This window comes from Anser brachyrhynchus, assembly GCF_964034855.1.
Source record: "Anser brachyrhynchus genome assembly, chromosome: 1".
Classification (NCBI taxonomy): Eukaryota; Metazoa; Chordata; class Aves; order Anseriformes; family Anatidae; genus Anser; species Anser brachyrhynchus.
Genome location: NC_137694.1, coordinates 3,626,262 through 3,651,169, shown reverse-complemented (window position 1 = coordinate 3,651,169; position 24,908 = coordinate 3,626,262). Strand labels below are relative to the sequence as shown.

The following is a 24,908-nucleotide window of genomic DNA, read 5'->3' as shown; positions in this document are numbered from 1 at the left end:
TTGCTGCCTATTAGTATTCCAGGGACCGAGGTATTCTTTCTGGCAGTTCTCATGTCCACATGAGAGATGTGTATGGGGCTGACTTCTCAACAGATAGAGCGATGAACCAGGAGACGTGAGGTACAGCCTGCAGGCTCAAATGTCTCCCCAGACTTGGGATGAACGGGAACAGCTGTATTCTCCTGGAAGCTGTTGACATTGACACTTTAATTTTACCTTCAAATACTTTTGGATTCACGTCTGAGAAAGTATAGATGCTGGTTTGCTGCTTTATCGTACTGGAGGGGAGAAGCTTGCTAGGGATCCGAAGCCCACGTCTTGTGGAAGTTACCTAGAGGCTAGACTCTCACCTGGCATCCTCTTTGTTTTCTGCTTCAGATTTTGTTTGGAAGCATCAACAAAACAAATAAACAGAAAACACCAAACCCAGAAGTCGTGGGCTAAATGTTACTCTGAAGTTTTTCATGCCATTAGCCGTAAAGTGAAGAGAATTCAGTAACCCTCTCTAGAGGCGTGTGTTGTCTGAAGTGAAACCTAATACAACTTTTACCTGTTCTAGATCAGCTTCACCAAGTCAAATATTTTTGTCTGCGATGTTTGCTTTGTTCCTTTCTAGGTAACGTGTAATTGGCTGACAAAATAAAACCTTCGTTTATCAGGGAGGTGGAATTTACTAGGCCCTAACTATTGTGAACTTCGTGTTGTTACAAGCAAAATGCGTCACAACTTGGTGCGAAGTGTTTGAAAATAGTACAAAATAAAAGTTCTGTCTGGCTGCAATTTTACAGAGTAAACATGGACATTGAAATGAGAGACCTCAGAGGCTAAGGAAGTAACTTCCTTTAAAGACCGGAGCTTACCACGTTTTCTACAGTGGACTTGAAATTTATTTTAAACTACCGATTCATTGGAAACAGCTGACAGACATGAGCAGGCCTAGTTCTGATCTTCAGTGCCTTGCAGAAGCTTTGGAGACTTTTTGGTCAGCACTGCTATCCTGGCAAGAAACAGAAGGAGTGCACTCGAACAGGTCTGGCATCAGACACAAAGTCCACCTAGAAATCCTCCTTTTTTTTTCCCTGTGGTGTTGGACAGGTGGTGATTCAGCTTCCAAAACAAGCTGCCTCTGGTTTGCGGTGCAAGTGGAATGAACGTGGAACTGCTCCCAGCAGAAAGAAACATTTCTGGGAAGCAAGCTGGAGTGTTTCCAAACCAACGTCCCATGGAAGACAAGAAGCATTATTAAAAGAGGCTGAAGGCACAGTAGGGGAGAAGTGTCATATCTTGACAAGTGCAGCCTGTGGGTGTTGAGCATGGGAGAGAGGTTAAATCACCCTTTCGGATCCTGTGTGGTGTAATTCATCCTCTTGAGCTATTTATGTCCAATTATCCATTGGCTGCCGTGGGGATGATTACAGCCTTGCGTTCTGTCTTGAAGACCCAACGCTAATGATAACCAAAAGGCTGAATTTCTATCTAGGTTTGTGGCTAGAAAAATCTGAGTCAGTATGGGGTTTCTTACAGTGCATACATTTGTTCTGTTGGAAGTTGGCTCTCGTGAATCAGAACTCATGAAACCTCAAGTTTCAAGCCTCTCAAGTCCTGTCCCAGCTTTGCAAGTCCTGAAGAAGTTGGAGTAAGAGCCCTAGTCTTAAAAGCAAAACAAGCCCTTCTACATATGCTGAGCAAACTTTTGGCTTTCCTCAATTACCTAATGCTAGGAGAGAGCTGCTGTTTTTGGCTGTAAGACAGGTGAAAGTAAATCTGCCCTGCTTTCACAGCGTATTGGATCTGAACAACTTGCAGAGCTGAGTTGATGAAAGTTGAAAGCACTTTTGTATTTTGAGACCGAATTCAATACCTTTCAGGAGCTCCTGAGTGCCTTTACTTTGCTAGTAGATGGTCTTTAAATAGAGTATTCATCTTCTCCCAGGAAATCCTTGCTGGCTTGGGTTTTAATTAAAACCTGGATTTCAGTCATAGAATCATAGAATAGAAGGGACCTTAAAAATCGTCCAATTCCACAACCCCGCCACGGGCAGGGACCCAAACACCTATAACCATCATGAATAACCATCATGACAAACTACAGGATAGCAGGAAATGCTTTAAAACATTCTCTGAATGTTGAGTCATGCTTGGAAAAGATTCTTACCTTTTTGTAAATAAATAGGTACGAGTGCACTAAGGAATTTTCTTTCTTCATCTGTGTGCTTACCAAGGGATTTTGTGTAAATAAATGGAGGCATTCATGATCTGTTCCATTCTTACCTCAAGCCACAATTACTGGGGTTGGAAGAACTGATACCTATCATATACAACTAAATAATTTCATTTTTCCTTTCTTCATTTTCCATTTCTTCACAGAACCACAGAATTGTGTGATTCTGTGATTCTTTTTTTGTGGAATGTACAAGTGATTCCTGAGCTAATTTGCTGGGTCCCATCCTGCTGAATTGCGAATCTCTTAGGTATTACGTGCTTTAGGGCTTCTGAACCCATCCTACATCTGAGCGAGCAGCCGATGTGCAATGTGCTGTTTTACTACAAAGCTGTGCAAATCTGTCATTGGAGTCCCGAACTTGCCTGTGTTAGTTACCGTAGCATACCGGTGTAAAACTGGCTGTCTGAAGTCACTCTTTTTTTTTTTTTTTTTTTTGGGTACTGTATGGCAAGTGTTTATAGTGCATTTATAAAGAGCTCGTGTCTTGATACGGTGGGATATAGGCAAGCGACTGCTCGAGGAAAGCTGCGATCGAGGGACTGGCCGTTAGGAGTCTAACAGTTTGTTATACGTGCAGAAAGTTAGGAAGTCTGTCTTACTGGAGTCATCTCAAGGCTGATACCAACAGGTTCCCCAAACTCCTGCTAAGCTCTTTCCAGACTGAAGGGCAGTCCTGGAGAACGTGGGTGTTGTGTATCCCCTCTTCGAAAAATTAAACATTTCTGTAGTAGACTGATGACATACACAGATCAGAATTAAGAACTGACCTCGGGATGCTGGAAAAAAATGTGTGGTAGGTGTACAGAGGGAGAGGAAGGCACATGGGGAACGTGGATAGAGTGCTGCAATTAATGCTTCTTACATAAATGCTGCAGTTGGCATATCTGGCCAGTGACCTAATGTTGCTTCGGTTTAATTGCTTAAGTCTCTGAAAAGAATGTAAACTAATATTTTGTTTTTCATCCACTGCTTGGTTGTCCCGTGTTGTAGCATTTAAACAATCTGCTTTTCTTCCCTTTTCTTCTTGGATGAAGCTCCAGGGATAGTGCCTCACCTAGTTTCAACTTAACGTGTACTAAAAAGGTTGAATTTTACGTGCACTGGCAACTTCTCTTTCCCTTAAGTGTGGGGGTGGGATTCTAATCTGAATTAAATACACCACACTGGAGATTTATGGATAATTGGCATCACCTGACAGGCAAACAGGGTAATTCTTGATTGATCTAGTAATATGTATTCTTTTTATTATAGTGCTTACACATTTAGTTCATTATTGAGTTTAACAAACTAAATGATGTCTATAGAGAATTTATTTAAAATGAAGACTGGAGAAGCATACTGGATTGAGTATGGCTGAAATAACCTGCTTTAAAAGCGATTTTTTTTCTATAATGGAAGTATGAATGTTTTATACAGCAGAAATTTTGTTTTGCAGATGGTTTATTCAATCAGTATATCAGTCAACAGGAATACAAACCTCGCTGGGGGCAGATTATCCCCAAAAGCACCAAAGGTAAGGATATTTCTTAAGATATAACCTTCATACTGCTAGTTCTGTCGTGTTCCTTTTTGGATACAGAGCAAGAAAGCCTCCTGTCGGACAGCTGTTCAGGGGAAAAATTGCCATTTATAAAGTCGGTGAAATGCAGCCTGGACTCAGGCTGAGCAAGGAACGCAACAGGAACACTAGCTGTAACTTTAAGGATAGCTAATCGGTTCAAAAACGAAACTCAGAATGTAGGTTAAGCATAAGAACAGTTAGCTGTGTGGCAGGATTTAATGCATGGAGTCATCTTAAAGGGCAACATACAGCTAAGAGTGGTAAATAAATGCTTTATCTTAACATGGAGTATTTTAAATTTGAGACATCTTTTGAAATCTTTGCCTATTGTGCAGTAAATTCTGCAGTTCAGGTTTATCTCTGGTGTTCTCTGCCTTGAAAAGTCTCGTAACAGCAACCTTGACTACAAAGTACAAAAATCACTGTCATATATCAACCTTAGTATTCGAAGTGACAGTCACCAAACGTGGAGGCCCATACCCAAACCTCTTGGGAAGGGTTATCTATGAGACCAAGTAGATTTCTCTTCCAGCAGAATGCCGGTTGTCTTTCTAATGTTGCTTCCCAGGGGTGATGCCTGTCCTGAATGTTTAAGAAATCTGAAGTGCTTGGGAAGCTGCTTTAATTGGACGGTTGGAATTCCCTTATGTGAGAATAAATAATTGGTGCAAAGCTAACAACTCTTCTGTATCCGTACCATTAGCTCTTTGCTTCTATCCCTTGGGTACGGGGCCGTGTCATTTGAGTATCTGTTCTCACTCGTCTGCCTTCAGGTGGCTTTGGGTGAGAGAAGAAAGGGGAGCAAAAGATTCTGTGTCCCCAGCACTGGAGAGCTTCAGAGAGAGCTCAGACCTCATTTGTGGGGACCTGCATGCTTCAGGAGCTCCCGAGCTCCTATGCAAGGCTCGCAGAATTGCAGTAGGGCACTGTATTCAATGTAGCGCTCTCTAATATATGCCAAACTGTATATATTTATATTGCACGGAAGAATATTACCTGGAGAAAACTTTGTTAATGCTTAAAGAATGGCAAGTTGTTAAATTGCTCTGCTTTTTTATAGTACTGAAGTTATTATATATTAAGCTGTATATTTTTCATTTAGAGTCTTATTATGGACCAACACTCTCTCCATCCTTTTTTTTTTTTTTTTTTTTACAAGGTGATGGGGAAGACAGCCGACCAGGGATGAGAGGAGGCCATCAGATGGTTATAGATGTTCAGACCGGTGAGTAGTTGCTGGGTTTCTTAACCGACTTAATTACTTAATGAGATATTTTTCAGATAAGTGTGCAAATGTGTTCTTCAGGGAATGTCTTAATTTAAATTTCTGAGGTGAAATTGCACTTTTTAATAGTTACATTAAATACTGTGCTTTCTTTTCTACTCCAGCTGCTTTTCCCACCCACTTCTCCCTGCTCGTTCTCCTTTAGGCCTGTTTAACTAAGAAACCAAGAACAATTGGTTTTAATTTTTGTTGTTCTTCCTCTCCTTTTTGAGCAGATGCTTAGACAAGAGAAAAGAAATCAGGGATGATTATTTCCCTTATCTATTACATATTGTGTGCTTTGGAATAGCACTCAAGCAATAGAACTGATGTGTTGAAACATTCATTCTGTTTTGGTTAGAGTGGCTTCTACCTTCCGCTATTTTTGTACAAGAAACTCCATTTAAATAGATATTATTTGATGCTTTTTATGGCAATGCTTTCTATAGCGGTTTAAAGAATGGTTCAGCCTCTGTTTCAAAGAGCCCACAAAGAGAAGAAAGGGGGATATGGGTAACAATTCTGCTGATATTATATTCCATAATTTTCCATAGCTTTGTCTTGCTTTTATTTAATCATATTTTGGGGTACGTTATTCTTTACTAAAGTAACCTTTCAATTATGCATCCCTGCTTGCATCTTTTCTAAGCAGAGGATTTGTACGAGTAATACAAGTTTCCTTAGGTAAGGAGAAATAAGATCAGGGTCATCAGTAGCAAAGAGGTGTCATTGGGGGAGTTGGCACAAGCACTACTGTGGCCGTATCTGTTGTGGTCATATGGAAAGGGACTGAAGCATGTGACAGAACAGTACCTTCAGGAGTAATTTGCTAAGTCATAGTGAACAAGCAAAAATGCAGCAGTAGCTGCAGTCTTTGGCTTTTACTCAGGATGTAGTTGCCGGGCTAGAGAAAGCATTCGAGTTGTTTTGTATATGAAAGCAAACTTTTTTTTCGGTGGAAGAGATTCATTAGAATAAAATGCTGCTGGAGGATTGCTGGTGTTTGCCTGCAAAAGAAGCTGTGAACGCTCCCTAGTGGTCCTGGTGAATAAGTAGCAGCGGCTGTTTGACAGGCGTGCCGAAGTAAGACGAGGCATGTGAACTTGGCAAGGGGCAGGCAGTCCTTTAGACCTGCTGAAAGAAAGAAAGCTGTGGTAGTGTGAGCCTTCATTTCATATTGGTTTAAGTCTTAGCAAGCATATCATCTCTGCTTTAGACTTAGATTTTCACTCTGCTGTCATAAGGCAGTAAAAAACATGGATAATTGATTTTTTTTTTGACTTAAAACTGGCTGGAGAGCATGTGCAGAAGGAGTCCCAGTGCACGAGAACTGGATTTCAGTCCTCTCCTGCTGCAGCTCTCTCCAGTGGGGGCAGAATACCTTCCTTCAGATAGTTTCGCAGTGGGATATTTGGGAGGTTGCCCTTAGTTTTGCTTCCAGGCCCATTGAGGCTTGTAGAAGCTCATACGTTATTGAAATTAAAAGGTTTGCCATGTAATTCAGCTTACGGACAGGCCAGGGGAAGTTCTTGGTGCTGTGTGTATTCTTAAACCCAGCTGCTGCTGACTGCTTGAGTTTTCCTTTTGAACGTAGGTAGCGTTTAACGAGACTGTGGGAATTTGGCCAGCTATGTCAGGATGTGTTTTGCAGACTGGAGCTGGTCTCCCTGGCCAGTCTTGAGCAAATCTAGTATTGATGGAAAAAGGAGCAGCAGCACACTCAAAGACATCGTCCCTTCCTTACCCACATGCTTGTTGAGCTGTATTCTGAGGTTTTTGGGAGGTGAAGGAGTAGTTCACTTTGCATTCCTCATTAGGTTGGGGAAGTCCTTTCAAAAATGACTGCTTTCCTCAACTTTAATCTTTTGGAAGCAAACTTAACAAAATCAGACTCATAAGGAGGTTCTGATGTTTCATATCACATAGAACAAGCTTGGGAAGCAAACTTTAATCTCCAATGTCAAGCCCTGCTGTAGCTCTGGATATAACTGCAGAAGGTTCTGCTTTTTGATTAACCTCAAGGAGATATTAGCCAGTTGCTACTGATTACAATAACAAACGTTTATTTTTATTAAGTTTTGTATAGTACCGAGCCTGCTGGATGCACGTGTTAGTGTCAGGATAGGGATATGGGCTTGTAAGTAGTCGAGTTACATCTCGAGTTACTGATAGCCAGTTGAGTCACCGTGAACTCTTGTTTATGCTCTAAGTTTCAGGCAGAAAATAAGTGAACTTCGCCTAAAGTGCCTTTTAGCATGTCTTATCTTCCAGTTAGGGGAGGCTGAAAGCAACTAAAAGAGCAGTTACGGCATCTCTGCTGGCAAACGGTGACTCGTGGTGGTGTAGCTCCCTTCTGTCTGATGTTCACGCACTTAATACTTGCTGCAGCTGTCTTGGAATAAGCACAGTGTTCTTTGTGCTTTGAAAAACCTCCGTAGCATATGGAAACGAGGGCACAGGCATTTTCGGATGCGGAACTGCGACTGCAGCTTGTTATTGTCCCATGTCAAAAATGTGGTAATCGTTAATTCTCACAATTTTTTCCAGGCTTTTGTTTGCATTAGCGCTCAGACTGGAATGACCCTGGGTGGCGGAATTAGGAAGTTGTTCTTGGTATGCCTATAGAGAAACGTTTACAAAGAGGCATTCCTAGTTACAGTTGGAAACCGCTGGTGTGTACATTAAGGCTCTAGGCTGTAAATGAAAGCAGAAGATTTATGCTTCTGCTTTGCCTGCAAAGCACATGCCTCGTGTAGCTCTCTATAGGAGGCTGGGGAGTTTCCTGCGCTCTTTTACGAGGAAGGAGAGGTGTTAAGGTAGTCACAGCCCTAAACAAAAAAGCATCCCCAAAACACCAAAAGCGAAAACAACCCTGAAGCTGCACAGGGGCATTCTGTGTTAAGTGAGCTGGATGTCTGTCATGAAAACCTCCAATTTATGTAGGTCCTGGTGAAATACCCAAGCACTAAAGGGCAGGCTTGTATAGCACAGTGCTTTACAGATGCATTAAGTGCTGATAGGATGATTGCCCGAATGCAGTTTTGGAAAAAGGTCTAGGTGTCTGTCTAGCACTGTACCTTGATTATCACAACACTGATTATGCCCCCTCAGGCCTTTCTGTAGTTCAGATATGATGTGTTATGAAATGCCAAGCCTGACTCTGGAAGAAGGTGGGAATGGGTAAGCAGGCTGCCCCATTCAGGCTTTAAGGAATACCGTCCGTATTTTAGAGGAATATCTATACTGGATTTTGGATGTCTGGTTTATAATTCCATAGGTAAAGTGGATTTTTTCCTCCTCTCTTGTAGAGCAAGTATAATTTTATATGAATGATAGTGTAGTCCCTAAGGCCATGTAATTTGTTTGGGTAGCAGAATGATGTCTTTAGGATTTGAGAAGAAAATAAACTAGTACGAAAGTTGTTCTATTTAAGAGACTCTTCCATGATATATTCTAATTTTTTCCAAGGTTCATCTTTATTTCATTTAGATAAAGCCTCCGTATGTTTTCTGACTAGCCTGTTAGAAGTAATAGCTAAGCAACCAGTATGATTTTGGTCTGCATTTCTCCTAGCTATGGCAACTGAAACATTTTCTGAAGGAAAATATTAGTGAAGCGATCTTTATCAGTGTTTGTGCTACCTCTGTTCAGTCTCTGAAGTGAAACTAATTTGTGATTTCAGATGTACATTATTTCCCCTTTCCCTTTGTGAGGAATTCTGCTCGCTTCATTGTGTTAGATAAGTGAAAAGAAATCTGTAGGCTGGGAACAGTGGGAGATTGAAAACGGTGGGCACGGTATGCTCATGGTCTACGTGGAGATGGTGAGACTGGCCCAAAAGAAGCACGGAGAGATGAAAGATGAAGTGAAAGCAGCAGACATGAGAAAAGATGCTGTTTTGCCTGAGGAAAACACTGCTATCCATAAGATATTTTATTTAAAGACAGGACTTGTGTACAAGATGAAGAGATCTCTGAAACAAAACACAGATGGCTTCTAAGCTCTGAAACACAAACAGCTGCTGCATCCTGGAGGTTACTCAACTTCATGGGGCTTTTGCGTTTGAGAAGACTTTGTCTGCGTTGTATGCCTACCCAGACCAGCCTGAGCCTGAAAAAAATGCATCTGGCCACCATCTGCACTGAACAGCAATTCAGAAACTGAGTGGTGTGATAGAATCACGGAATCATTAAGGTTGGAAAAGACCTTCAAGATCATCTGGTCCAACCATCAGCCTACCACCAGTGTCACCCGCTAAACCATGTCCCTAAGCACCACGTCCAACCTTTCCTTGAACACCCCCAGGGACAATGACTCCACCACCTCCCTGGGCAACCCGTTCCAAGTGGTGCACTTGTGCTCTGAGTGCTCCCTTACGACAAGCACAGCTTGCAGATATCTAAAGCTGTGCTTACTGCAGGAGGTGCCATCCTTTAGTGGAAGGCTTTTCAGGTGCCTTGCACACAGCTTTCCTGAGACAAGTCCTCCTCCAGACCTAGGAACGCTGATTCTCAAGGGCACCCTCGGCAAGTTTGGGGTGACAGCAAACCATGGAGGGAGCAGCTGATAAACTGGAGGACGGGACTGTAATCAGGGGGGCTGGAGGAGAGAGCTGACAGAAGCCGTAGGAGGTTCAGCCAAGGTAAATACAGAATCCTGAAGCTGGGATGTAACGACTGGGTGGCGAGCAGCTTTTCAGGGCTGTAGACAGCTGAATGCCAATCTGCAGGGTGTCCTTGTGGCGATGAAGGCCAGCCTTCTGTGGGAGGCTTAGCAGAAGCAGGACCAGCAGGTTGGGGCACGATGATGTCCCTCTACCTGGTACTTGTGTGGCTGCCTATGGAGTGCTGTGGTACAATAAAGGTGGTGGCCTCCAGAAACTCAGTCCAGTGAAAGGATGGTTGGGGCTGGAGCACCTGGTGTACGAGGAGATGCTCGGGGAGCTGGTTTGGTTCTGCTTGTGGAAGAAAAGGCTCAGGGGAGAACTTACTTGTCTTCAACTAGCTGGTGGAAGTGTGTGGAGAAGATGGACGTTCATTTTGGGGGTGTGCAGGAATAGGATGAGGGGCAGCATACAGAAATTGCAGCAAGGGAAATTCCAGTTAGATACTACCAAAAAAAAAATATCATAATGAAGATGGTCAGTAACTGGAGCAGGGGTCCAGATATTCTGAAATATCATCCTTGGAGCATAGCTGAATATGTCCCTGCACATCCTGTTCTACTCTGAGGGGTTGGGGAGAGGACTCTTGAACTAGGTGACTCCCAGGGGTCTTCGCATATGAAATAATTTTGAACCTGTGGAGGACTGTTCTAGCAGGCACATGGAAATACCATTTGACCAAATTGTTTAGTTAAAGAATCACCAGGGTGGTAGTGCGTTCATTGCCCTGATGAAACAGGGATGCTGCAGTAGACCAAACATCTTTCACCAGCCTGATGTTAGCAATTTGCCATGTTACATCCTGGTAGGAAGACTTGCTGTGCCAGAATCCCACCAAGGATTTCACCATGCAGTGAAGACGGAGTCAAGAGAAGTTGGAAAAGCCGGCCTTGGCCTCAACTGAAGCTTCCCCAGGGTTTTGGGGATTTAACAGGGATTGAAGAAGGCTTCATAATGTACTCTTCTGAAGAATGGAACTTGCAGAGAGGCCATCAGGAAATACGTTAATTATTTTCTCTGATATTTTGAGGATTGCTCCAGTACCTTCCAGTCTTTTGGGGAGTAAGGAAAGGGAAGAATTCAGACACTCCAGAAACATTTCTGACTGAACAAGCAGTTGAAAAATTTTCATCGAACGTATTTAATTCAAAGTGTTGGATTTTTGCTCAACAAGGAATGTGCAGGAGATAAGGCTAAGATGCTGGAGGAGAACTGGTAAAAGCTTCGGGTAGATGTAACTGCTTTCATGTTGTTCTTGTTGCCTTGCAGGTAGATCTGAAAATTCTTCCAGTCTGTCCTTAAAGCAGAAGAGAGGCTTGCTTTAATAAAGCAATATCAATATTTCTGTGTTACATAGCGCTTGGGTACAAGGAAGAATCTCTTCTCTTCCAGAGAGGGATGCCCTGCTTGCATCTTGAGTTCCCTAGTGCTACTGAAGTAGAAATAATTACATCGATGGGAGACTGCTGTTTCCCCTCAAGCTTCACACTCCAGCTGCCTCCAAGTTTATACTCTATTCCTTGTCAGCCCTCCTCTTTGAGCATGTGCTGATACGTTGATGAGATGTTGTGGAAATGCATGGGAATACTGGATGTGTACTCTGAGTCCATCCTGGTGGGTGATTTGCTTGAAAAGTGAACGATTATCCTCCCACAAAACCCGAGTTGAAAAATAGAGTGGGAGGTATGATACTGGTTGTGGAACAGATTAAAGTTCAAATTTTGTTTTGGAGGGGAAAGAAAAAAACCACTAATTTTTCCTTATACTTTGGGAGAACAGTTATGAACTTCAGAAGAACTCTGGAAAAACTATTTACCTGGCATTACCAGCAGCAGATGAATTTATATATTAAGAAATGTTCCTGTAAAACTACAGAAACTTGCTATAAAACCGTATGTAATTCTGTAATAAGATTCACAATGATAGTCATTCTGGGTCTAGGTAGTGATGGAGCCTTTCTTCATCTGGACTGTGTTTCTATGTCAAGGTGAAAAATAAATTTGGTACGCAGTCCCATGTACACTCATGTTGTTCTTGGATTCTGTGGATGCTCACGGTTCACCCTATAACTATATGATTCTTCTCCTTTTTTGGTGCTTACATGCCACTTAGTTCTGCCAGCTTGGTTTAGGTAACTTAAAATCTGAGTTTTCATGAAATTCATTCAGGTTTGCTATTAAATTTCATCCGAGACGACAAAGCCTTTGCAGGCAGGCATGACGTTTTGGCAAGGCCCCAGTAGGATACTTAGCTGGTGCCAAATCTTTTATTTTCCTCGGCTATCAATGAAGCTGTTGTGGTAATGTGGGTTTTGTGAGCTGTGAGAATTTATGCGCACAAAGGGACCTGCTCTTTGCAGGGAACACTGGGAGCCCTGAGTCCAGGAGGAAGGGTAATTAAAGTTAATGAACCAGGGTAACCTTTCCATGGTGATGACCACTATCCTGATGGTAGGTGAGGGTCAGGGACTATTCCCGTTTTATAATCGCACTTCTAGCTCTGCTCTTTAATTGGTGTTGGATTAAAAATTGGCCGTTACCTTCATAATAGAACTGGCTTGTGGATTTTAAAGGAGTTTTTCAAAGCTCTGCAAGTCTTCAGTGGCTTGTTCTTCTTGGGCTTGGTTGTATGTTGGGTCTTAATGCAGTCTGAAAATGTGGTATTTTTAGTATTCGAGACTAGATAGTGAAGTTTCAGTAGTGGAAGTGGTTTAGTCATCTCTTGATGTCAGAACAGACTTCTTAGATGCTTCCCATGTTCGGGGCTTCATCTAGTTTGATCAGCAAGTCAGGGAAGCCTTTGAACTTGGTGTGCTTCGAGTGGTTATGAGTTTAAGGTAAAGTGCTCCAAAGATGGGCCTGGAACGTTGAATTATGTCTGTTACTATTCTACTGGCAGGCTTTTGTGGCATCAGGTAAATTACATTATGCAAGCTATTCCCCTTGAAGAGGATTTTATAGTTGAAGTAAATTTTCCTTTATAAGGGATTGACTAAAAAGAAAAGCTTTGTGGCTGCTCTCTCAGAAGTCGTCTTTTGCTATAGGTTTTACATCAATCAGGGACCAAACTGCGACTTCACTGACAAAGACTAATAACGCATGGCATCCAAAATGTTAAATACTGTTAATTTGCCTGTCTTGAGTTTTAATCAGAAAGCTGTGGATTTGATTGACTTGTAAGTAAAAGCAGAAATAGAAAATGATTCCTCACGAGTTGGCAGTATATCAGTCCTGAAAACTTCCATTACTAAAAATTGACACTTTTGACAGTTTTTACTTTCTGTCCTGGTGACTGGTTCCATTCAAAGAGGAACGGTGCTTTGTAAGAATTGGTTTCACTTTTTTTTTCTGATGATCATTAAGACCTACAGTCTATTTGTCACAAGTGTTTCGTATATTTGTCACAAGTGTTTCATAGGTATTAACCTGTTTAAAGGTATTCTCTTTATTTAAAATAATAAAAAAATAACGTTCTTCCTTTTTTTTTTTATTAGAAACTGTTTATTTGTTTGGTGGCTGGGATGGAACTCAAGACCTGGCTGACTTTTGGGCATATAGCGTGAAGGAAAACCAGTGGACTTGTATATCCAGAGATACAGAGAAAGAGGCAAGTTCTACATCCATTCTTATATATATGCGTTATTTTACAGAAAAAATACCATGCTTCTGAAGTGCTTGTATTAATATCTAGCGTGCTGAAAGAACCACCATTCAGAACCATTCAGAAATTCAGACCATAAAGTTTTGAAGACTTTTGAAATGCTTACCCTGGGAAAACGTGAAATGGATGTGAATTTGAAGTGTTAAGCCTTTCCCCTCCAGTAATCATTATTTCTCAAGAGCAGACTGATCAACCAAAATCAGCTCAGTGATTAAAACATGAGTTTAATAATTTGATAGGACTGAACAACCAGACTGCTGAATAAACATTTCAGACCTGATGCTGGTTCTGAGCTTCAAAAAGAAATTCTTTTTTAGCTTCTGTCAAAAATGTAAGTAAAAATAGACAACGACGAGATAGAAATTAAGAGAACAGAGGGTAACTGCCAGAGGCCACACAATCCTAAGAGTTTTTGTGGCATTCAAGCCGTTTTCCTTGGCCTCTTTTGCTTGCTATTTGACGTATGAAACCTCTGAAATTAATGTAGCTTGGGTTATAGGAGGTAACAAAAAAGGTCCAGAACCTTTGGCTCATGTAATTCACATTACTATATACTGTGAAATGTTAAAATTTCCTGTAGTTATTGCGTTCCAAGTTCGTTACTTGTTTGTCAGAGCGTAACTTAAGGAAATTCATGCAGACTCTTCCTGAAGGTCTGAGAAGTTTGAGATTCCACTACTTTCTGACAGATAAATTTAGGAGTTGATTTCCCCAACTATTTGAAAAAGGCATAAACATGTCTTCTCATTTGAATTTTTCCACGTTCTTGTCACTAGCTTATTTTATGAGCTTCTGCGCTAGATTAAATAACACTTGAATATTGCCATTTTTTTTCCTGGCAAAGGTGTTTAGAGGTTGTAATCAAGTAGGACAAATAGCATGAGCTGAAAATCTCGCAGTAAGGCACTTCCCTAGCCTTCAAACCTGTTTGTCATGCACATACTGTTTTCAACATCCTTTACAAAATGGGCTATAACAAAACTGAATGTGATATTCTAGTATCTATCTTAATAGTGCTGTATAAAGGTAGAATTGTCCTTATGTTTCATATCCTTGTGAGTAAATTTTTTTTTTACTCTTTTCATCACTGCTCACAGCTTTGTAATTCTCGTGGCTCCATGCTTGTTTAGTGATAAGGTGCTCAAGTTGGATTTGGTCTTTCAGGGTCCAGCGGTGTAGGTTGGGCTTGTGTTGCCTCTGTTTACATCTGGAGCTGTGGGTTTCACTTGAAGAAAAGTTCTCACCGTTTACCTAACGGGTAACATCCCTAGGATAACAAAGGCTGTGTGTGACATAATTACGAGGAAACTGGGACTTTACCACATGTTGACAAAAGAGATTAAGATAAAGCTAGACCTTCCTTTGCTCCAGAAAGTAAAGAACCAGCAATATTAAAAACGAACAAAACCAATTTTAACTGTCTCTTCTTTTACTTTCCTTCTTGCTTTGTGTACCTACCTAGTGTGTACATTTGTCTCGGAATGCAATGTAATAGGGCCTTCCTGTCTAAAGGGGTGACCGTGCTTTCTTCCTGCCCATACCAGGGTGGGTAGTTCTGGTGTTTCTTTAAGGGATTCATTTTATTTTTTTGCTGGGATCCTTTCTTATCCGGTTGAGCTTCTGTAGAGCTTGGGAGGCCTGGCTGGGATGCAAGGCATCAAGCAGTGCCAAAAGCAGCGTATGTTTTCTCCAAGTTCCTCATGCCTGACTCTAGCATGGGTAATGCTGGGATGGGAACGAAGGAATACAAAAAAGGGCAGCTATGGAGGAGACAAATTTTGGAAGGAAAAAAAATTAAGAGTGCGATGGCAGGTCCAGAAACTCAAGTGGAAGATGGAAGGGTCTTGGACTGAGAGGAAGCAAGGTAGGAGAATTAAAGAAAAGGAAGATTGAATTGAATGTATGAGTAACTTTGAAAAAGAGACATACTTCATAGAGGAAAGTGGGAAGAAAGCATGTGGATTTAGAAATGGAGTTCCAGAAGGGTTTTAGATGTGGATATAGTCTTCAGTAGATGTCAGAAGGTGGACTACTGAGGCATAGTCCAAGATTTTGGTGACTTACCGAAGTACTGTGAACTGGCTGCTGCTAGCACTTACAGCAGTCCAGCAGTATTTTATTTTTTTTTAATTAGATCTGGATAAAACTTGATTTAGAAATGAAAAGGTCAATCTCAAATGGAGAAGTAAATTCAAAAACAAAGACTCCAGATGTTTCTCTAATAGGAACATCAACTGTTCACAAACAATTTGCTAAAAGGAAATGTCTGTTGACATGGAATTTCTGAAAATATTCAATGTAGATTCCAGTAGAACTTAGTCTTGTTTTTGTGTTATGTTGTGCTTGTTCTGCTTCTTGCTTTTTTTTTTTTTTGTTCTAATTAATCAGTGACACCGGTTAAATTAGCCACTGAATAATTAAGCTTGGACAAGAGCATAGGACGGTAAAAGTTGCATCTTATCCAGCATCGTCTTAAGGGTAACACAGAGCAACATTTTGGGCTAAAGGAACTGATAGCTTCTGTTGCAATGCCAGATTATCGTTGTCTTCCCCTTGGCATCATGTTACAAAGCTTGTGGTGACCTTTTAGTAAAGCATGTTGATGCTGTTTTTCAGAATTTGCTAGCGAGTTGGAGAAATGTTTCTTTGTCACCTTAAATTGCATTTGTGATTTTTAACAGTTCAACTACCAATGCTAATTTTCCATAGCCGTTATGTTGGAAAAATGCTCACAGCACTGCTGGAAGAACTGATCACCCACGTTCTTTTTTTTTTTTTTTTTTTTTAAATAAGTGTTAAGGACTCAAGTGTGATGTTGAGTTGAATCAGTAGTATACACATCACAGCTGCCGATGGACAAACGGACCTGAATTTGACCTTCCCCACCATCCCTCCAGTGTATGGAGCCAGCAAGGCTCCTGCAGTCCTTGTCAAGTCCTCCTCCTCCACGACTGCATCCTTGCAAGGGAGGTACACCGTGACCTTTTAACTGGCCCCACAACTTCTGTCTCCTCCTTGGAGTGCTTGGGCATGCATCAGCTCTACAAATCAGTTGGCATGAGGCATGGCCAAAATACATGAAGCCTAAGAGCCTTTAAGAGCTTGTCCTCTGAACTGAGTGGAATGTTCTGACAAATGCTGTTGTCTCCAGGGTTTGTTAGTGGTTGTAGATTAGTAGACCTTTTCAGGATTTGAGAATAAATAGCTCTGAGAAAACAAACATTGTCATTCTTTGGGCATTTTGGTCCTAGGCCAGTGTCAATTAATAGGGAAACTTAATGTGTATGTTTTGGTGTCTAATATTTCTAGTTTCCAAGCAGTAACTTTCTTTTGGAAAGGGTAATTTAGTGAAAGTCGGTACAGGAGAGCAGTTTAAGTGGATAGGTAGGAAAAATTTAATTTGGAGTAAATTACTAGTTATGTGGACTTACGGGATCATAATGCTAAGAGATGTTTATGGCTTTGGAGATTTGATAAATGAGAATCTAGAAGCATGATAGTAGACATTTTGTATTTCACTAGTATTGCTGTGCCTCGTTTCAGTACTTCCTAGACATCAGAAGAGATGAAGGATCTTCCTTCAAACATTTTTATTGTGCATAGTAGTAGCTTGTCGGGCACGGTATGTTGACTCATCCGCATTTTGGCTTTCTCAGGCTCGCGCACAAGCTCTGTGAAGGACATGGAAATTGTGTAAATGGTTTAGGTGACACTTATTTCCCAAATTTTTAAGTGTTTCTTGTCTAAGACTCTTAGGTAGCAGACAAGGTCTTTTCATGGGTTAATTGGTTAAGAGGAGAAATCATTTCTCACAATGAAGGAAAGCGGAGGTCAACAGGTGCCTGCTGTTCAGTAGGTTCAAAGTGATCTAGAAAATCGGCATATGGTAAGGTGACAATTTGCTGCTAACATCAAATGCTTTTCCGGGATACTGACAATAAAAGCTGACAAATGTAGAAAGATCTTAAGGTAGTGAGAGCCAGGGTGAATTTCATCTGCTATTGTATTTCCAGTTAAATTTTTTATGGTGTATGGATGCTTTGCTTTACGTTTGTTGACATAGTTGATTTACCCAAAGTTTCCGATGTCATATTACCACACAAGCATTTTATGCATTTGTAAATGTTTCTGACACCTGATTTTTTTTTATGGAGTGGGGTGATGCTCAAATACGTCAGCTCATCCATGTAAAGCTTTTACTCTCTGCTGTTTTGAAGTGTAGAACTTGAACTAGTCTCAAATATTGACTCCTTCTTGCAGATGGTGATGTAGTTTGGAAGATGCTTTGAGTGACTTGAGGATTTTCTGTTTTGAATACTGTAATGTTTATGGACTTGAGATCTAATGCACTGAATCTGCCATATCCAAGTAGTTCCAGTTGTACAGATGCTCAGTTGTACGAGATGCCTGGTACCACAAGAGCACACAGGGAGAAAGCAGCTGTCCCAAAAAGCCTGCAATAGAAACTTGGATCCTGCAGATATACCTCTGAGCCAACTTCCTAAGTAGTGTAAATGCCTACAAAATTAGGGACGAAGAAGGCAGATGCTGAAGTGAACCCAATGAAACGTATTCTAGGCTGATCCTAAATATTCCTGTTTTATTTCTTCCCCCCTGCATGGAAGGATAATGATATAAAAATGTTCTAGCCTGTATTCATTCTCCTAAATGTTAGAGAAACTTTTAGATACATCTGACTGGCTTCTCCACTGCTTTCCACATAGGTAGCTTAAAACAAAAAGACCCTATTGAAGAGTATCTTGTTTTCAGAATTTTGAAACGTTTTCAGCTTTTAAAGGTAACTTTTTGTTTATGCAAGCATGTGTGACTAAGAGCTCTGTCCTCTTAGCTCTTATTTATTTGTCTTTTAACTGGCATTTTTTAAAAAACAAAAGATAATCCTTAGTTTAAAACAGCTCGGAGTCTTAAGGTATTGAGTTCCATTGCTAAGTGCCTGTAGTTCTTGCTTCCAGCATGCAAAAAGTGCAGAAAACCAGCCAAACTTGAGTTATTCCTAACACCAGATGTTTCATGTGTGGAGGTCCCTTTTGGATTTTGAAGCCAGTCTTGTAGAGAAGGGAGTACTTAAATAAATGCATTATGCACGGTGTTCTGAAGGCTGCGAAATTTTGGCAGTCTTGGGGCTTGCCTGTGCCAGTCTTCAGATTATACGTGGACTTCCAAAGCGTCATGAAGCCTTCAGTTGCAAAGTTTGTGGCTTGCAAAGCGAAGAACTACTTTTATACCTTGGAGTAACGTCTCGTGAATAGTTGATCTGTGGCATTTGTGCTCTGGTTAAAAACAAAACAAAGCCCACCACGTTGACTACCTTACAATGGGCTTACTGGGCTGATTCCCTTATCTGGAATTTTACTTTTATGGCTGTATTAGGAAGGTGTTGCATCATCCAGACCCTTGTGAATTACAGATGAGGCACTATGCAGAGATGTGCTAGCGAATGCGTCTTGGGGAAGATTACACGTTTTTAAACTGCTTTAAGCATTACAGAACTTTCAGGTAAGGACTTAGTAAAGTGAAGGATATTGATCTTAAGAAATGTTGATTTACATCCCTTTGGGTTTTAATGACACTAAAATTCGCAGCTGTAAGACAAAAGCCAGCTGGAACCTGTGGAACCCTGTGTTCCCCCCTGACTGCGTGGGGAAAAAATGATTTAAAAAATGATTTTAAAGAAACAGAGCAAGGTAGGGGCAGAAGGTGGGAGGTAAGTGTACTCTCTTGCCAACAAGATGAAAGTAACTTCATACACCAGTCAACTTTGCCTTGGGAGTACTCTTATTTCAGCTAGCAGCCTGTGAAAGGCTTCCATTACATTAACACTCCTCAAGCTGTACAAACGCAGGAATCTCTAAAGAAACATCAGTTTTTATCCCAGTGTGGTAACACAGGGGAGACGTTCTCAAGTAGCATCACAGACACATCCTTAGCTAAATCGTCTGGATAATTACACATTTGAAAATCTGGTAGGTTTTTGTGGTTCCTGCTGCTAAGAATGGGCATATTTCTGCCACCAGGTTCTGAAGATGATTAGGACTTAAGCTTTCTGGACTGTCTGTAGAGCAAATACTGGCTGAAAGGATAGCACATGGGTATGTTGAGCTTTTGGACTTGAAAGAGATCAGTATGGTTAGTAGAAGAAATTGAAGAAACCTTGTTCCTGAAGCTGTGACAGAGCAGAGACTAGCGGTGTGGTGCCCTCAGTGGTAATTGATGCATTCCTGCAGCTGGAAAACCAGGTTGTGCTCTGAGAAGAGCTGAAAGGTGATATAAACAAAAATTTCACAAGCTGCATCTTTCCTCATCTGTCACTTAGTTCAAAAGAAGGCATTGCCATCTCCACAGTGCTGTTTTTTAACATAAATAATCTGTTTTATATGTATATTTCTTTGCATGTTTCTATAATGGAGGCTTCATCTGTTCATTGTTAAACTCTACTTAGTACCTGTATCCCTTGAAAGGCAATCTCATAGCCATGGGTTAGCCCGAGGGGAAAATGGTACAAGCACTTTAGCGACGTATTAACACCTCTAGGTGCGAACTACTCTTTTGTCCTCTCCTTAAGACTGTCTTCACTTTCTCAGAAACGTCTGAGAGCCTGTGGCTGTCATAAACTACTTAGACTGACAAGTTCATATTGATCTATCGCCAGCTTTTCAAAGATAATTATAATAAGAGCAAAACCCTTATTTCTAGCCCTGCTATGCCCTTGTAAATGGGGGGAAACCGTGACACTTCTCACGTATTTTTGGTTAAAGAGTCAGTAAATGACTGGTTAAAGGATCTTCAGCCTCCCAGCCTGTGGGTCTGCAGCTCAGCTGAATAATTTGCATCTACAGAAGAACCCTTCCCTTGGCCGGACTTTCTTTTTGCAAACCTTTGTTACTGGTAATGAGAGGACAGCGTGAACTTAGGATGTGTTTTGAAATGACCTCATTCAACATCCTGCAATTGTTAATGGGGTTAGTGAAATTCAGCACACGAGGGATGTTGTCCTGAGGGCCCGGCTCTCAGAGCTGGTGAAAGCTCTGGTTCTCTGGTGGGTCGTCTGTTTTATTTCATCAGTGTTGCTGAAAGCAAAGCTGAGCAGATAATGTGTAACAAACCTACAATTTGCTTGTTAAAATTTAATAAACTGCAATTTTTACTACTCACATTTCACCACTGCGAGTAGTGCTTGGTTTGCAGGTAAATTGTGCCTTTTGTTAGGAGTAGTACAGTAAAGTAGTGTCCTTCCATTGTAAGGTTGTTTTGTAGGAAGGTATTTCTTCCTTCACCTGTTTGCACTTGTAAGCTGAATCACGTAGGCTGGATAATATTTTTGACTGTAAACTGAAGCTTAAGCAAGACTTTCATATGTGTTCTTGCAACCTCCTTCGTAGAAATGAAAGAATTATTATTGCCTGTTCTTTGCGTGCTTGGATTTTTTTTTCCTTTTTCACTTTTTAACTTTCCTAGAAATTCTCTTGGTCATAAGATGGCTCGGTTTGCTGTAACATGTAGTTATGCAGTGCTGGAAGTCCTTGATGATAGCTGGGCATGTGAGCGAGCCAGGTGAGAGCACGCTGCTCAGATTGACCCAGGACCATGGCTCCCTGCATGGGCAGTGTTGCAGCTGAAGGTTGCCAAAGTTGTTCTGCGCAGTAGGTAAACCCACAAAATACAGCTGTCAAAACAGGATATCCGTGCTTCGGATAATCCATGAGCCAATTTATAGGGCACATTTTCTTTCTTCAGGGTTGGATTAATCGGGGTTCATCGGAAGCCGATAGGTCGCATGCCAGTTCATTCACTTTCTGAAAACACCCTGCCATTAGTTATTTCTTCAAGCGGGCCTGCCAAGAGACTAATTATTAACAGGTAATTTCATGGGAGGAGAACACGAGCCTCTGCTCATTTTCATAGCAACGTTCCTGTGCTGCACTGAGCCTCCGTGCTCATCCGTGCTGTAATGAACCTGTGCTGATCCCCGCGGGATGGAGCAGGCAGCCTGAGTCAATTCTTACACAGGGCAGGAAGGGTTGGCCTGCCCATGGGTCACCAAATCCCACTCACCCCTGTTTTAAGGGTCACGCCGCGCATCTCTGAGCTTAATCATTTGATTTATAAGCTCATTGAACCGCCTTTCAAAAATAGAACACGGGAGCGTTTAATTGTGCTTTAAGCAAAGAAAGTCTCTTTAGGGAACGTTTAGCTTGAGGCTGTGTAGTCTCAGCGCTGACTATCCCAAATGTGTACATGCTTCAGGACAAAAAGCTTAATCGTGTTTAATTTTTTTTTTCCATCTAAAGTGAGCAGAACAGATGAATCAAAACGGTGTGCTAAAAGCTGCCTCTGACTTTAATCTGCTCCATCATGTCTGAGTCAGATGCCCAGAAAGGACTTTGCAACTAAATCTATTTAGTTGCATTGCTATAGGAGGGTACTCGTAAGCAGATTAGCCATAGCTCAAATACTATGTCAACTGTCTGACTGACGGATAGCTTCCTTGTCTTAGCCGAGACGAGATTTATTAATAGCCAGCTATTTGCAAATACTTGTCAGAATCTTTCTGATATCCAAGCCTAATATTTGTCATAACAAACTTTACTTTGTGTGAAGCGTGGTGTAGATCCATGTCTTCCCAACACTGGTCAGAGTTTTAAGTGTTGTGCTTCTTAGCCAGGTTCTGATCCACTTAATAGATTTCCCAAAATATTTATTGGCAGAACATATGTAACTCGTGTACTCTCAAAGAATCTTCTTTATAGCTGGCACAGCAACTATAAAAGTAAGTAAGGAATATCCGTTGTCCCCTATAAATAGGGGCAAGAGTATCTTAAAGTTAAAATGAAGACGAGTGGCTGCCAACCTAGCGTAGCTGTTAGCTTCATTGCTACTTAAAGCTTTTGCTTAAGGCAAACCTGCAGAGTAATTGAACGAATGGAGTGCACATTGAACATCCAGGATTTTTTTTTTTTTTGGAGCTAGGCTTTTGTGCTCCTAAACATTTGAGATCCCAGTTTAATCCTTTGCTTCACTTGAAGCACAGTTTGAAGGTTGGTTTTCGAGTCTAGTGATGGAGCTGTCAAGTCATGGACATGAAATGAGACCTAGCACTGATTTCTGCCATCGTAGGGAGTGGGGAAGGGTGGCTGGGGTGTGCTGTTTGTGGGAGGCTCTCGCACCCTATAGGAACCTTTGCAGACAGCACCCACCCATAGGGCACGCGTGTGCCGGGCTCTGCTGCGTGACTTGGCACTGGTGGCACGTGCTTGGTCATGGTACGGGTGTTCAGAGCAATGCGTCAGCCTCCACTCACTTTATCTTGTGTTTTGGGCTGATGGGCAATGCAGATGCCCTGTGTTACCATAAAAAGCACTGGATTTATTCTTTTGATAGGTTTCTGGCATCTGAAGTTATGAGGAACTTAAAATGCTCTCTGTGAGCAACTAAGGGGGTGAGGGTTTTTTTTGTTTTGCATTTCTTTTGTATGGCTGTAGCTGTTTCTCTTTCTGAATTCAGTGCTCATCTAAAGTAAAGCAAATCCTTTTGAGCTACTGCTTAGATTAAACATTTAGGGAGTACGTGTTACCTGAACACTGGCATTGTTAAAGCACTAGCAATCTTAAGAAGCGTATAGACTTGATTGAATGCCAGGGATAACATGCAATTCCCTTTATTTTCACGATCGTGGAGAACTTTCTCCTTTTTTCGGGGTGGTGCTGGGGGAGGAGGAAATGGCTTATCCTCTGCATCTGCCGAAATGCACGCTGAAACTGGAAAATGAGCCCAATTAATCTCTGCAGTTGTGTGTAGGCAGGAGGGACTATTTGTTGCATGACAGCCTGCTCTCAGAACGGGAAACAAAGTAGGTTGTTTGTGTCTTTATATGTCCTCGTCCCAGTTTGCTTTAGGACAAGAGCATTTACCTCATGACGCTTATTTTTGAACTTTATACTGGAGGCAATGTTCACATTCCATTCAGTCTTTTAAAGCACCAAGAAGGGAGAATTAGTCAGCTGTTCTTTGTTTTTATTTCCCTGACTCTTGAACGGAGTCCAGGCTTGCTCCTGAGGTTTTTCATCTGGATCGGTCTGAATAAAACAGATTTTCTTGCAACCGAAAACCCTTTATTTGCAAAAGGTTATGATAACCGAAAGAAGCCAAACTCCCCGAGTTTTTTTGTTCGGGGGGTGGGCAGTGGAGGTGGCTTCCCGCAGTCCTGTTCACGTTGAGGCGGGTTTGTAGGACACTTATTTAAAACACGAAACAGAAAAATAAAAGCTATCATGTTTGTGCCTTAGCAGAGCATGCCAGGATGCTGTTGCTAAGATGATGCATGGTGGTTCTGGCATAAATAGTTATTTGAGCAGACCCTACCCTGAGGAGTCCCAATCCTTTCTCTCCTGCATAGGAACAAATCAATTATTCTAAGGAGGCAGCGTTGTTTCTCCGTGCCGTTGTGTTGCTTTTTGAAAACGTTTTGTAAGTTAGTCCTTAAGTGGGATAATTGCTTTCAGCATTTGCAAGTTAAATGAAGAAAGCTCTAATTAGATTTTATAAAGTGGCTTAGCATGTTGAGAAGGCTTTTCATAAAGTATACTGTGTATTCGCTTGGCGTTGCACAATTGAATTTCGTGGAGGACTGACGAAACCCAAAAATCCTATTTGGCCTCGGTTGTAACCCGGGCACTTAAAGGATTGCCAGGCTGTCTCAGGGACTCCTAGCTAGACATGCTGTTCCCTTCCCTACCCAAATCCTCCTCCAGGTGGTTTATCTCTATTTTAGAGACTGGAGGAGTTGCAGTCGAGCCCAGCCTGCTTGAGGAGGAGTATTAGAGTAGGGAACAGGAGCTTGGCGCTTGGCATCCCTTCAGAATGGTGCCTACCGTTTAATCTGTCCTCGCTGTCATTATGCTGCGCTAATTGTACTGGTGCTGGGTGGCAGAGGGCCACTTTGTTCAGGTTAGTCTTAGCTCCGAGCGGCCGCTTATTGAGCCGCACAGAGACCAAAGTGCCCGAGCTTGGTGTTGCTCGGTGTCCCGTAGGTTTGAAATGTGATATGCTAATACTTTATTATTGCCCCCACAGCCTTGGCATAAATGGAGGGACCGGCTGAAGCGGCGTAACTCATTGTTTGCCATCTGAATAAGGACTTAGCCTAGTCACAAGCTTCTTTCACGTGTGGTTTCTGCAGTGTGCATGCCAGGAGCGTCATGATGAGAACTGGGAAGAGTTCCTAAAGGCAGTATTTGTTCAGATCGTTTCGGCGCTGTTCCTGGATGTGACTTACTAGAGCCTGTTATAACTAGATGTGCTCTGTTGGGAAAGTAAGACCACTGCTAAATCAGCCCATCGGTTCCTGAAGCTTCGTTTGCAAAAAATGTAGATCCTGTGTGCTAGCAACTTTTGAAGAGAGTTCAGTGAAACTACATTTAAAGACAAATTACTTAATGAAAAGTCTTGCATTGACCTGTTACTGCTTGGGATAGCCAGGTAAATGCAAGCTAGTCTAAATTATTTGCCTTCTGCTCTG

At 41.7% G+C, this 24,908-nt stretch overlaps 1 protein-coding gene across 2 annotated transcripts in view; it reads left to right on the top strand.

The window, feature by feature from the left end:
* MKLN1 (muskelin 1) overlaps window positions 1-24,908 on the top strand; it is a 94,461-nt gene that overhangs the window by 36,952 nt on the left and 32,601 nt on the right. For both annotated transcript variants that reach the window (XM_080577367.1, XM_080577368.1), the window contains 3 exons: window positions 3,660-3,737; window positions 4,945-5,010; window positions 13,206-13,318. In XM_080577367.1, coding sequence (XP_080433493.1) covers window positions 3,660-3,737; window positions 4,945-5,010; window positions 13,206-13,318 — 257 coding nt within the window. The remainder of the gene's footprint in view (window positions 1-3,659; window positions 3,738-4,944; window positions 5,011-13,205; window positions 13,319-24,908) is intronic.